At 45.8% G+C, this 12,144-nt stretch overlaps 1 protein-coding gene across 1 annotated transcript in view; it reads left to right on the top strand.

The window, feature by feature from the left end:
* Nucleotides 1-11,836, top strand: part of PLBD1 (phospholipase B domain containing 1) — a 41,524-nt gene extending 29,688 nt beyond the window's left edge. The window contains exons 7-11 of the mRNA XM_075153250.1: nucleotides 2,776-2,976; nucleotides 3,089-3,229; nucleotides 7,755-7,940; nucleotides 9,060-9,166; nucleotides 10,726-11,836. Of these exons, the coding sequence (XP_075009351.1) occupies nucleotides 2,776-2,976; nucleotides 3,089-3,229; nucleotides 7,755-7,940; nucleotides 9,060-9,166; nucleotides 10,726-10,893 (803 nt within the window). The 3' untranslated portion in view covers nucleotides 10,894-11,836. The remainder of the gene's footprint in view (nucleotides 1-2,775; nucleotides 2,977-3,088; nucleotides 3,230-7,754; nucleotides 7,941-9,059; nucleotides 9,167-10,725) is intronic.
* Nucleotides 11,837-12,144: the final 308 nt, after the last annotated feature.

Here is a 12,144-nt window from a genome sequence, read left to right as displayed (position 1 = left end):
GAGCTATAGTGTGCTATGTGCTATTTCTTAGTGCCTAGGAGAGGTCTGCAAGTGGAAGGAAGGCAGCTGGTGGGAGTTCAGTCTTGGCATGAGAAGCGGCTGCTGATGGGATTAAGAAAGCTAATCCAGAGAAGACATCGCCTTTCCCATTGTCAAGTGTGTTTATAGCCCAGAGCACCGAGCATCTCAGCCGGGAGCTACTCTCATCCCTGTGAGGTGATGGCTAGACCTCATGTCTCTGACTTCCAGCCTGTAATACTGACCCTTTCTGTACTTGAATGAGCACAACGACCTTTTAAAACACCAAAAAAGCTGATGCCATCTGGTTTAGAAAGCAGCAGCCTACCTCTTTAGGAACAATAGCTGCCAGGAACGTGTTACCCCCCACATACTCTTTGGTGTGCTGACTCTCTGGGGAATATTGTGGCTCAGATTTCAAAAAATACTTTGCTTTGCTTGGCTGATTAATATTGTCATGATGAATGAAACTCCAGACTCTGGAAACTTCAGTTTTCCAGCAGTGATTGGAATCTGAATCTAAAAGGCTCAGACCCAGGAGATGCAATCAGAAGTGCTTTTGCTTGTTTCTATGTAGGAAGAGTCAGGTTAATTGGAGGGACGGGGGAAAAAAACAGAAGAAAAAGAAAAAAAATTGATTGAGAGTTGCTGATAAAAATGGGAGATGGGTTTACAGAAAAGATAAGTACTGTAAGATAACAATTGACATAAAAGGCATTTTCAATTACAACAGATTCTCGTATATACTTAAAAAGACAAGAATGACACAAGAGGACATCAAATATCTGTTGATGTCTCTAGGCTTCATCCAGGTTTTATTTTTGCGGATGTCTTTTCCCTGAGTAAACCTGTTGTATGTGTTTTAACTTCCCTTTGTTTCAGGGGTGCCTATGCCTTAAGCCAAAATGGTATATGTTGTCTCGGAATAATTAGGCTAGTAATGGTGTATCATGGAGGGCACGCTGTATTATAAAACATTGCAAGATAAAACTTGATAAATACTAAGGCCCAGAAGGAAATCCCCTTGTTTTCAGCTTAGCTGAACTGTGCAATTTATTTGAATTGCAGAGTCAAAACTTCAGTTAATTCAGCATCATTCCTTGTTTTGACACTTGCTTTGTGTTGAGTTTTTCTGTTGTATCTCAGCTTGTCGATTGAAAAAGAAGAAAAAACTATTTGGTTTATTTTGAAGTAGGGCACTTGGCATTGGCACCCACATGGGAATTGGCATTCAATTCAAATCACAATTGTTTAACAATTTCATTTCTTGTCTCTGTTTGGGCAAGCACTCGAGTTGTTACACAAGTTTTTCACTGGAGTATCCTATGTCTCTGTATAAAATGGACTGGCAGAGCCAGGTTTAGAGTGTTTCTTTTCTTGTCCTAACTTATTTGAGAGAGAATTCTGCTGTTGATGTAAATAGTTTATTGACACTCTTTTTCTGTCTCCAAGAATAAAATACTAGGAACCACAAGCTGCCAGGGTGCTCTGCCTGTTCTATACTGACATATTTTTAGAGAACAGGTGACCACAAAGTATATTTTCCTGGATCTGTTCTGATTTGAGACTTTAAAGAAATCGTGCTGAAACGAAGCCCTTAAACATTACTTTTGCTTGAAGGAGGTCTCCCTTTTGATGAAAGCCCAGGAATTGGAGGCAGAGCTGAGTTGTCTTTCTGGCTGTCATAGGTTGCTGACCTTTGTTTGCAGTGCATTACCAAAGCTGCTTGTAGAAGACTTCATAGTAGAACTCATTGTTATGTTGTTGAGCAGCATTTTAGCATTTTTTACTCTTTGAAGAATGATACTGTTAAACACTCATTAGCAAGAGACCAGGTTCTGGAGCTCAGTTAACAACCTTTCTTCCCCAACCTGGCAGCCCTTTATCAGCTGGGGAATCTAAAGTCAGGTTATTTCTGCTTTGTAAGTGGTCACCATGCTATCCATGGCATTATAGCTGACCTTTGCAGCTCTGTATACCACCTCCTGGCATGGGATCTGCAATTGGACCTAGTACTTTCGTTGCCATGTAACCTGGAAGGGAATCCTGCCTAGAGATCCATCGCTGCGTTGAGTTTGCAGGGCTGATAGGCATAAAAAAAACCAGTGACAACATGTCAGGAAGAGGAGCAGGTAAAACTTTCTCTCATATACAAAGTGTGGTTTATGATTTAAGAGGTGCCCGTTTCTTGGAGATGCTTTTAAGACTAGTTAGACTGGAAAAGATTAAACTAGAAGAAAGATTTTTCTGCTTGGCTTGATTTAGTCCAGAAGGGATTAATGTAAAGGAATACCTTTTGTCCTTACAGAATAAAAATCTAAAACTGAAACTGGTTGATGAAAATCTCTTTGTGGAGTTTGTACTTTTGTTTTGGTTTTCTTTGTTGTTTTTTTTTTAAAGGAATTTCTGTGTTAGAAACAAACACTCACTAAGCATTTACAGTATGTAATCCTCAGCATAAGAATAAAACATAGTTTGACATACGAAGGAGAAGCTTGGGATGCAAACATGAAACAAATGCTCCAGACAAAGAATTAGGTTGTGTGTTGAAAGCACGACAAATGAGAAACTGTGCTGACAGGTGGGCTTAAAGCACTTACAGAAGTCACCACCTCATCTTTAATATTTGTACAGTTTGATTTCAAACACACACACATGTTGACTCATTGATATCCTCTTGGCTTGTCTCTCTGTTTTGTTCTCCGAGTATATCAAAGGTTCACAAAGATAACAAATTTTGTATTATTGCTGTTTAAGGCTTTTTGGTGTCCCTGGATGACTTTTACATACTAGGCAGCGGCTTGGTAATGTTGCAGACCACCAACAGTGTGTTCAACCAAACCCTTACCAAGCAAGTGGTGCCTGAATCCCTGTTAGCTTGGCAGAGGGTCCGCATAGCTAACATGATGGCAGATGGTGGCAAAGCTTGGGCAGAAATCTTCTCGAAGTGCAACTCTGGTAAGTACACTTTCATATGAATCTTAGAAAAAAGGATGTGTTCCCTCTCCCCCTTGTACCCTTTTCCTTCCCCAGGCAGGACATGTAACTCTCTCTTCGCTCTCATACCTAGGGACCTACAACAATCAGTACATGGTGCTGGACCTGAAGAAGGTCAAGCTGCAGAAGAACCTTGATGATGGTGCATTGTACATTGTTGAGCAGATCCCAACCCTTGTGGAGTATTCTGATCAAACAAATATTCTCCGGAAAGGTAATAGCTCCTATAGTAGTTACTGGCTTAGGAAAGCCATCTCATTGTGCCAGCTGATGGAGAATCGTGCTTTGTACCTGGGAAGGGTTTATTGAACACTAGTGCTGAGTTTCAAGTTAGAAAGCTTTGTGTGAGCATCCCTCTGTTGCCAGGTCTGTTAGATTGTATTCATTTCTCCTGTATGCTGTGGCAGAAATGTGGTGAGCATCTGTGTTTCTTAAGAGCAGGGGAGGGAAAAATAGACTTTACCTTCTTTATTGTTCTTGACTTTTTTTTCTGGTATTGTTTTGCCCTATCTTAGAGACCCATGAGGAAAAAGGTGAGGTCTATTTGAAGCAGTACTAAATAACTGTGATGCTGTGGGCTACTTGAAATATTTGGTGAGTGGGTCACCCTACAAGGAGATGAGCTTTTAAATATGAGAGAAGTTGTATGTTAGATTCAGCTCCTGAACTTTTCTGGAGCTCTGTTATCTGATAAATAGAATCATAGAATCATAGAATTGTTTAGGTTGGAAAAGACCTTTTAAGATCATCAAGTCCAACCCTTAACCTAGCACTGCCAAGTCCACCACTAAACCATGTCCCTAAGCACCATGTCTACATGTCTTTTAAATACCTCCAGGGATGGTGAGTCAACCACTTCCTTGGGCAGCCTGTTCCAGGGCTTGATAACCCTTTCAGTGAAGAAATTTTTTCTAATATCCAATCTAAACCTGCCCTGGCACAACTTGAGGCCGTTTCCTCTTGTCCTATCGCTTGTTACTTGGGAAAAGAGACTGACACCCACCTCGCTACAACCTCCTTTCAGGTAGTTGTAGGGAGAGATAAGGTCTTCCCTGAGTCTCCTTTTCTCCAGACTAAACAACCCCAATTCTCTCGGGTTCCTCATAAGACTTGTGCTGTTAAATATTTGCTGTTTAAAAGATTCCTTAATCCCCTAGCAAGACTAGCAACAACTTGATGGAAAACAAACAAAGAAAAACCTAGGTGAAGCAAAGCATCCACTGTCAGGTTTCATTCACAAGTGTTTTCTAGACACTTTATGTCAGCATCCAAAAGCCTGAGCTCATTCCACATTTAAGTGTGTGTCTGGTGCTTTGTGCTCCCTCCTGTAATCACGTGCTGAAGAGGTGAATTGATGAATTGCTTTTCATCATCAAGACTACTGGAAATGCATTTATGTTAGTAGCTGGGGTTGTTTCCCTTTGGAATTTTTCCTTGTGTCTGGTTCCTTGGAAAGTTCTGGCTTATTTTAGGCTTGCCACAATGTCAGTATGGTTTTATGAGATATTTCTTATCGATAATTTGGAAAAATCCTATGTCTCTCCCTTATGCTTCTTTGGCTCCTTTATCCATTGAAGATATGAAAGTAGGCTGTTGCACCTTATCTTCCAGTGTTTGTGTGTAGTTTAGGTGCTGAAATGCCTTGGGCTTCTCTGTGCTGTGTTGTGGATTGTGGTGCAGACAAACAAGCTAACAGAGACCCTCTAGCTCTGGCATTTGAAGCAATGCAACCACATCACGGCAGTGCTGCACCTGTGCAGAGAGGCCAGGCTTAGAGGGTTCCCCGAGTTCCTTTTCAGCAGTGACTCGGAGAGCTGGGATTCCCTGTAGGACTGAGCCCAGCCCCTGGGCTTGGGCACACAGTGCCCACTTATTCCCTCCTAGGAGGTCTTGTGGCTGCTCTGTTCTTGAAGGTGGCAGCGTGTATTAGAAGTTACATATTATTTTACATTTACAGTATGGCTTTTCCCACATATCTAAATGCACCTTCTGTGTATTAGGTAATGCAGCAGTCAGTCTCTAGGAGTTTAAACATTAAAAGGACAGCCCTCAGCAGACAGGGTGGGCTAAACACTGCAGAAGTGCCTTAGAGACCTCAGCTGCTGTAAGCCAGCACTGCCCCTGTAAGCAGCATATTTGGACTCCTCCATGCCACTCAGGACACCAGACAAGTCCCATCGAGGCCCCTGCCCTGTTCCCTGGTGCTTGGAGCAGCCCAGGTGAAGGAAGTTTGCCTTTCTCAGGAGCAGTGCTGGCTTAAAGTGGTGTAGAGTAGCTGATCCTGGCACACTCCATAATTGCCTTGTAGCTGGTATCCAAAAACCATGCACTTTTGACACTCTGACCTGGTCAGAGTGAGTTTGTACCAGCATTGGCTTTTTAAGTCTCTTTCAAGCATAAACCTAGAAACAACAGAGAATGAGAACTGAGTTCTCAGGTGATCAAAGGCAGGCATTCCTGTAGGAAGCCCTGTATCTGAGGAAAAAGGAAGCATTTTCTTACATGGGTTTGAAAATGGAAAGATTTTTTTTATGGCTTCTGTCAGCCTGTTTTGTAGGCCAGTGCAGGTGAGTTCTAAAAACCAGGAATCTCTTATGTTGCCCTTTCCAGGCGAAGGTGTCAAGGTTCTTTCTGTGTGTTGACAATGAAAACTCAAGAATCCTTTAGAGGAGGTGGGGAGAGCAATACTGTCTCCAGTATAGGGATAGGGCACAGGAGTGGGCTGCAGTTCACGTTTGCTGCTGATGAGCGAGTAATGCATCCATTTCAGCATCAAAAGCATCACGTTAGATCAGACCTGGGATCTCAGTCTCTTCCACCATATCTTCTCATTGCTCTACCTCTCAATATTGCTGAGATCCCTTCCTCTAATGGGCAGAGGAGGAAAGCATTTTGTTTCAAAGAAGTCTTGCTGCCTTCATGTTGTCCTCCTCATCCCCCTTTCAACCTTACATCATCTCTGACTTGTTTTTATCACTGTTCACCTGCCGGGCCTAACAGGCAGGTTTCACTGGCTTATAGCAGCCCTTTGGTAAAGCCTGCCTTAGGTTGGGTGCTGCACTGCCTGCCTGGGATTTGCAGTCTTGCAGAGCCTGAGGCACAGAAGGACTCTTTCTAGAGGAGAACTTCAAATAGCTTCCTCTGTTTTAGCAATTTAAACAAAAAGTTTTTCCAGGTGGGAGGAGGAGGTCATCTGTATGCACTGCCTTCATGTGAGATAATAGCACCTTTTTGAATCATAACTAAACCCTACTGGTTTGGAAGCTGATGTATCCGTGTCCTCCGGCCTGCGTCATTAGAGGCTGGCAAGTGTGCTCATTTCTGGAGGACGCCTGTATTACAACACAACATGTACACAACCTGTTTCCTTCAGGTAGGCTCTAGGTCACGTAAGCAAATGCCAGCAGACAGGGTATTCCCGTCCCTGCTGCGTGCTAGGCAGAAGCCAAGCTGGTAAGGCCTCCGCGCAGGCAGCGTTCCGGTGCTTATGCTGTCTGCATATCCATCCTTCAGGAAGTTTGGTTTGTATCTGTGTGTGTCACTCCCAGTGAGTCCCAGTTGGTTTTCTTGAGCATCTTGCAGCCAGACTCTTCACGTTGTGCTGGGCTGATGTTAATTCATGGAGCGCTGCATTTACCAGTGTCTAATAGCGAATCTCTAAGCCAAATCCTGGTGTGTGATTTGAGAAGCAACATTCCCTACTGACCACAGGAAGGCTAGTGCTTTGGAGAGAAGTTGCAAGTCTGCTGCTCTTGGGACTAGCTCCTGGTATATACTGTCTGCCTAAACACTCATTGGTGCCTGTCTTGCAAAAAAACCCCAAACAAAAAACCCTGTTATGTTATAGGTATCTATTTTTATTTCTTTCAGGACTTGCTGTACCCAGATCCTGACTTGGATGGTCTCCTGGCTCTTTACAAGCTTTTCTGCTTCCTAGACTAGTCTTGTTTCATGCAGTTGTATGTCGCCTACCTAAAACTCTCTCTGGAGTTCTGGCTGGTAACCCTGCTCTTTAGAGTTAACAAAACTGCAGGATTTACATCTGCTCTTGGAAAAGTTAGGGCAGGGATCTGCCCTGCTGATCAATCACTTCTTAACCCTCAAAGGCAGATACTGGCAAATGTGCATCCCCCATCTTTCCTTATCACTGTGTGCAACCACAGCTTTCCAGCCACCACTGCACGAAGTGTGTGTGTTCTTTGCTGACCTGTCTCCTGTTCGCCCCCATTAGCTCTGTGGTCTGTGCATGTGTGTGCGTCCGTCTGTCCCTGACATCTCAGCACGGTGAATTACTCTGCCTTGGTGAGATGGGAAGCAGGGGGGAAAAAGGGAGGGACTTCAAGCCTCTTGCTGGGAAGTTTGGTGGACGTAAATGATCTTGCACTCCTCTGAGGTTGAGCCGGGAAACCTCTGCAGGAGGGCTATGGCTGCTCTGCGTGTTCACCTCGGACTCCTGCAAGTCTGATCTCAGCTGTTTTGCAGGATGAGTCCTCAGGGTGGAAGTCTGGGGGCGGGTTGCCTGGGTACAGTCTCCAGTGGTGTCATACTGGGAGTCAACTCTGGTCATGCCAGTGACTATTGCCTTATTTTTTTGTGTTCAAACCAGTTTGACGTGTTATTCCTCGACATGCTGTTAAGGCAATGCAGCATGGAAAATGGTTTATTTTTCTTTTTTTGATTATAAGCAAGCGCATTCAGCTTTTCTACGTGATGAACAGATTGGGTTTTGTCTCTGGCAGGTTACTGGCCTTCATACAATATTCCTTTCCATGAAAAGATTTACAATCTCAGTGGGTATGCGGCATATGTTGAGAAGTATGGCATGGATTTCTCCTATGAGCTTGCTCCAAGAGCAAAAATCTTCCGTCGAGACCAGGGCAAGGTGACCAACCTGGAAAGCATGAAGTACATCATGAGATACAACAGTAAGACACATGTTTATGTACTGTGGAGCTGATCTTAATAAAGCAGTGTTACTTTTATTTCTTGGACTATAGTGGGAAGCTGCAGCCTTGCATACACATCAGAGTTATATTACCCTAGGTGCAGAGTACACACAAAGCAAAAAGATAACACAAGCTTACTGTTGAGGTAGGAAACCTGGCTAAAATTACTCTTAACAGAAACAAGACCTCAGGCTTGCTGTTTGACCTTTCCAGACAGCTTCTGATGCTCCAAGAGACTGTGTGGACTGCTGTTATCTAACACATCTACAGCCTGTCAATCCTGAAAGCCTTAAATCTGAAGCAAGAGTTAGGTCAGATCAAACCAGAGAATTTAGTGTAAAACTTTAGGTCTTTTTTTCCCTGTTCAGGCAAATGATCTTTGGTAGGTAATGCTCTGCTCTGCTTTTCCCTGACAAGGTTCTCCTTAACTGGATTAAAACCAGCGTAATTAACTTCTGGCTAAGCCCATCTCTAAGTACAGATAGCTTTAGATGCTGTATTTTTATTCCCAATTATAGGGAGCACACTGATTAGCAGGCTTGGGGTTTGGGAGGCCTCTCCCAGGGTGGGGTATCGCTACTGTTTGGGCTGTGAGCAGCAGCATGCTCATAGACGTTGAGGCTTGTCCACCTTCCCCTCCCAGCTTGCAGCTACTACAATGGGTGTTCAAAAGCTTTGCTCTTTGCCACTTACTCTAGCCCAGAACAGGAAAACAAAGGCTTTCACTGCTGCACTTTTCCTTCCCTTCTCCCCACCTTCCCTTTCTCTTCTGCTTTTCTCTCTGCACAAAGTTCCTGCAAGCTTTCGTCATGTGGAGTTGCAGATGTTTGTGGTTAGACGTTGGCAGCGGTGCCCCTGGGATGCAGAAATATCTGTATGGACTTGGATTAGGAGCTTGTCTACTTAATGTCCTGTCTCGAGCACTGACTTCTAGCTGGTACCTGGGGAGGAGCATGAGAGTGATGTGATAGAGCTGTGTTTCTGCCAGTGCATTTACCCAGCTTTTAGTGGCTTGGGCACTTTGCACCAGCTTTTTGTGAGGGGACTAACTTGTTTTCTTTTCTTCCCTCCTTCCCTCCCCACCACATTTCTCCCCAGACTACCAGCATGATCCTTATGCCGAACGCAATCCTTGCAACACCATTTGCTGCCGGGAAGACCTGAATCCTTCTTTTCCAGTGCCTGCAGGCTGCTATGACTCCAAGGTAAATTACCTCAATTTCAGTATCTGCTGAATGTTTGCTGAGCCTCTTTGTGCTCCTGTCAGACCTGGAGCATGTTTCTCTGCGCAAGGGCAGGCATAGCCAGGCCTGTCTGTTCCCTCTTTTTATGCTGTCCCAGTGCTTGGGCAGATCCTGAGATGGTAATTCTGTACAGAATCCTATCTCCTGTCCCTGACACCAGTCCTGGCACAGTGGCAGAGGATACAGGGAGAGCTGTGCGAAAGAATTATGTCCATGGGAACTTGTGGTGTTTAGGGGTTAAACCCCAAAGCCTTGCAGAAGGAGGAGCCTAAGAGAAGGCCGAAATGAGTCTTCACATCACTGGGGGAAGGTGACTGTTGCACAGCCTCAGCCTGTTCATGAGGACTATGTGGGTGCCTCCCCAGAGCCCACAGGAATGTATTTTCAGCCTCATTTTAGCTTTACCTTTACAAAAGTCTGGCTCTCTAGTGAGTCACCCTGCTCCAGGGCTCCACCTCTCTGTAAAACTGCTTTGAGCAAAGTTTGGTAAAGATCACTTGACTTTCTGGGGGAATGCAGGAAAATCCTTAGACCCACTGTCCTGGAGAAAGCAGCAGTTTTTCTAGGCAGCTTCTATGGTATTTTCACTGTGAGGGGCAATACCTGAGTAAGCAGCTGCCCAGCCCTCGACAGTGCTTTATCCTGTGGGGACCAGCCTGCTGCATTTCTGGATTGTGAGTTTGGCTGCTAGGATGGGCCCTGTGGAGGCTGTTTTGGCATTGCCAGTGCTGTCCACTCAGCTTGCGCAAGCCCAGGCTGGCTGCCTGCTGCAGTGAGCCAGTAGGAGCTCCCAGAGCTGGTTATTATGAGACGAATCCAGAAAATTGCTGTGTAGAGGTGTCTGGTAAGGGAGCAGGTCAGTGCATGCTGGTTGTGATGCCTTTGCCAGCAGTTAGGCAAAGGGAATGGGCTGGGCTGGGGGAGGACAGGGGACCTCAGAGAGGCATTGAGAGAAATAGCCCAGAGCAGAAGCAAAACCTGACAGTGAAGCTAAGGCAATGTTAGTGTCTCAGTTTGGGAAGATGGAGCAGGCTGGGGACCTCTTGAGAAATAATGAAGAAACAGGGCAGAGTCTGGGCAAGCAGCATTAACTCTGTGCTGCCTTTGTCCTTTCCTAAATTACCCTGACAATGCCCGAGGGGACAGCCCAAGTGCTTAACACGCAGCAGATCTTAGGTCAGGCCCTCTAAGCTGCCTGCTGCAGCTCCAGCTCTTTTGGAGACCCCCAAACCCAGGGAGGATTGTCCTGAGGGCAGATGTGCTGCCTCTCACACCCTGGATAGCACAAGGGCTAGAGGGCAGCATGGGCTTGTGCTTTGCTACTGCCCTTCAGCGCTGGCTGTTCTGTGGCTGCAGATGCTGCTGTGCAGGGGAGGAATGCTGCCTGGCCAGCACGCATCCCCCCTTCCTCACTTTATTTACTGTTATCAAATCTCCCGGAGCAGTTCCTGCTCTGTGGGATGGGTGCATGTCTAACGCCACGCCACCATTTTGCCCTGAACTCCTGTCCTTTATTACAGGTGTCAGATTTCCGCCTGGCTTCGGCGTTTATAGCCACTGCAATCAATGGCCCCCCGGTACAGGGTGGTCTCCCTGTCTTCACCTGGAGACGGTTTAACCACACGCGACACCAGGGTCTGCCAGAATCATACAACTTTCATTTCATCACCATGAGGCCGATCCTGTAAAACCAGCATCAATATTCCCAAATGGGATTTTTTTTTTAATGGAAGTTTTAATTCCCGCGTGTAATAAATTGACCTGGATGTCCACATCCCTGTGCCTTACCTGCCTTCCCCTGTCCTGCCTGCTCTGACATACGCTGCCTCTGTGCAGCCCAATGCATGTTCTGCTCTTCTGAGCTATTTGGGTGGCCCTTCCTCTGACTAGGATTGATGGGAAGCAGGTGTGGCACTGCTTGTCCCTGATCTGAGACCTCATCGCAGCTATTGCCAGAGCGGGAGTGAAGCGCAATGCAGTTAATGAGTGATCTGTCTCTAGTAGCAACGTGGGACCTGCCTCCAGAGCTGGGCCAAGCCAGGTGGCTGCTTTGGCCTGTGGTGGCCTTACCTCTGTGCTGGCCTGATGTCTGCCTTTTGTTAGAGCAGTGGCTGCGAGATGTCCTCAAACTGCTTCTCATCCAGGAATGTCACTACCAAAGACTCAAGACCCTGTTCTCCGTGGCAGATCAGTAGACAACAGGCACACGGGGCAAGGCTTTTGCAAGATTTCCTTTGTCTCGCCAAAGCAGCATGCAAAGGTCAGGCTGCAAAAGGTAGTGAAGAGATGAGCCTGGTGATTTCTGAAAGCAGCCCGATGCTTTTGGAAACACCACCCCACACGCTCCCCCCCGCCCCAGGCTGCAGTATAGCAGCAGGGAAGGAACTCTGTCTGCATGTGTCTGTGCGATAGATCCCTTACTGATCGGCCCATGCAGTTGTTCGGTGACCTTTTTGCTTGCTTCCTCAGCTACGGAGGTGGAACGTGGCAGTAAGACGGCTGTGAGGGCCAGGGCTGTGCGTATTACTTTTAGTTACCTGTGTTTACACTGATGAATCGAGTCACTGGACTGTTTTGTGCTAGGTGTTATACATGTAATTAAGTAAAACAAAATAAACAGCTCTTGTCTGATGGCCTTGGCAGTCCAAGCTAAACTGCAAAGCAACTGCCCTGTATTACAAAGGTGAAGGATGAGCAGTGTGAGGTTTTGATGGAGTTTAGCTTGTGTGATGGGGAAGGGAGTGAGTTACTGCAGCAGGGTGAGGTTCCACCCTAAATAGTTGGCTGTTACAGTAGGGCCGATTTCCCTCAAGGGGAGAGGGAGACAGCAAGTTACCGTAAAGCTCTTGCTGAGCATGAAAATCCATGCAAAGACTGAAGTGATTTGTTTGCTGGAGCAGAAGGAGGTAAGTGTGAGAGGCTGGAGAGTATCTGTGCCA

Source organism: Calonectris borealis, chromosome 1 (genome assembly GCF_964195595.1).
Source record: "Calonectris borealis chromosome 1, bCalBor7.hap1.2, whole genome shotgun sequence".
In the NCBI taxonomy this organism is placed as follows: Eukaryota; Metazoa; Chordata; class Aves; order Procellariiformes; family Procellariidae; genus Calonectris; species Calonectris borealis.
This window is presented reverse-complemented; position numbering and strand designations above follow the sequence as displayed.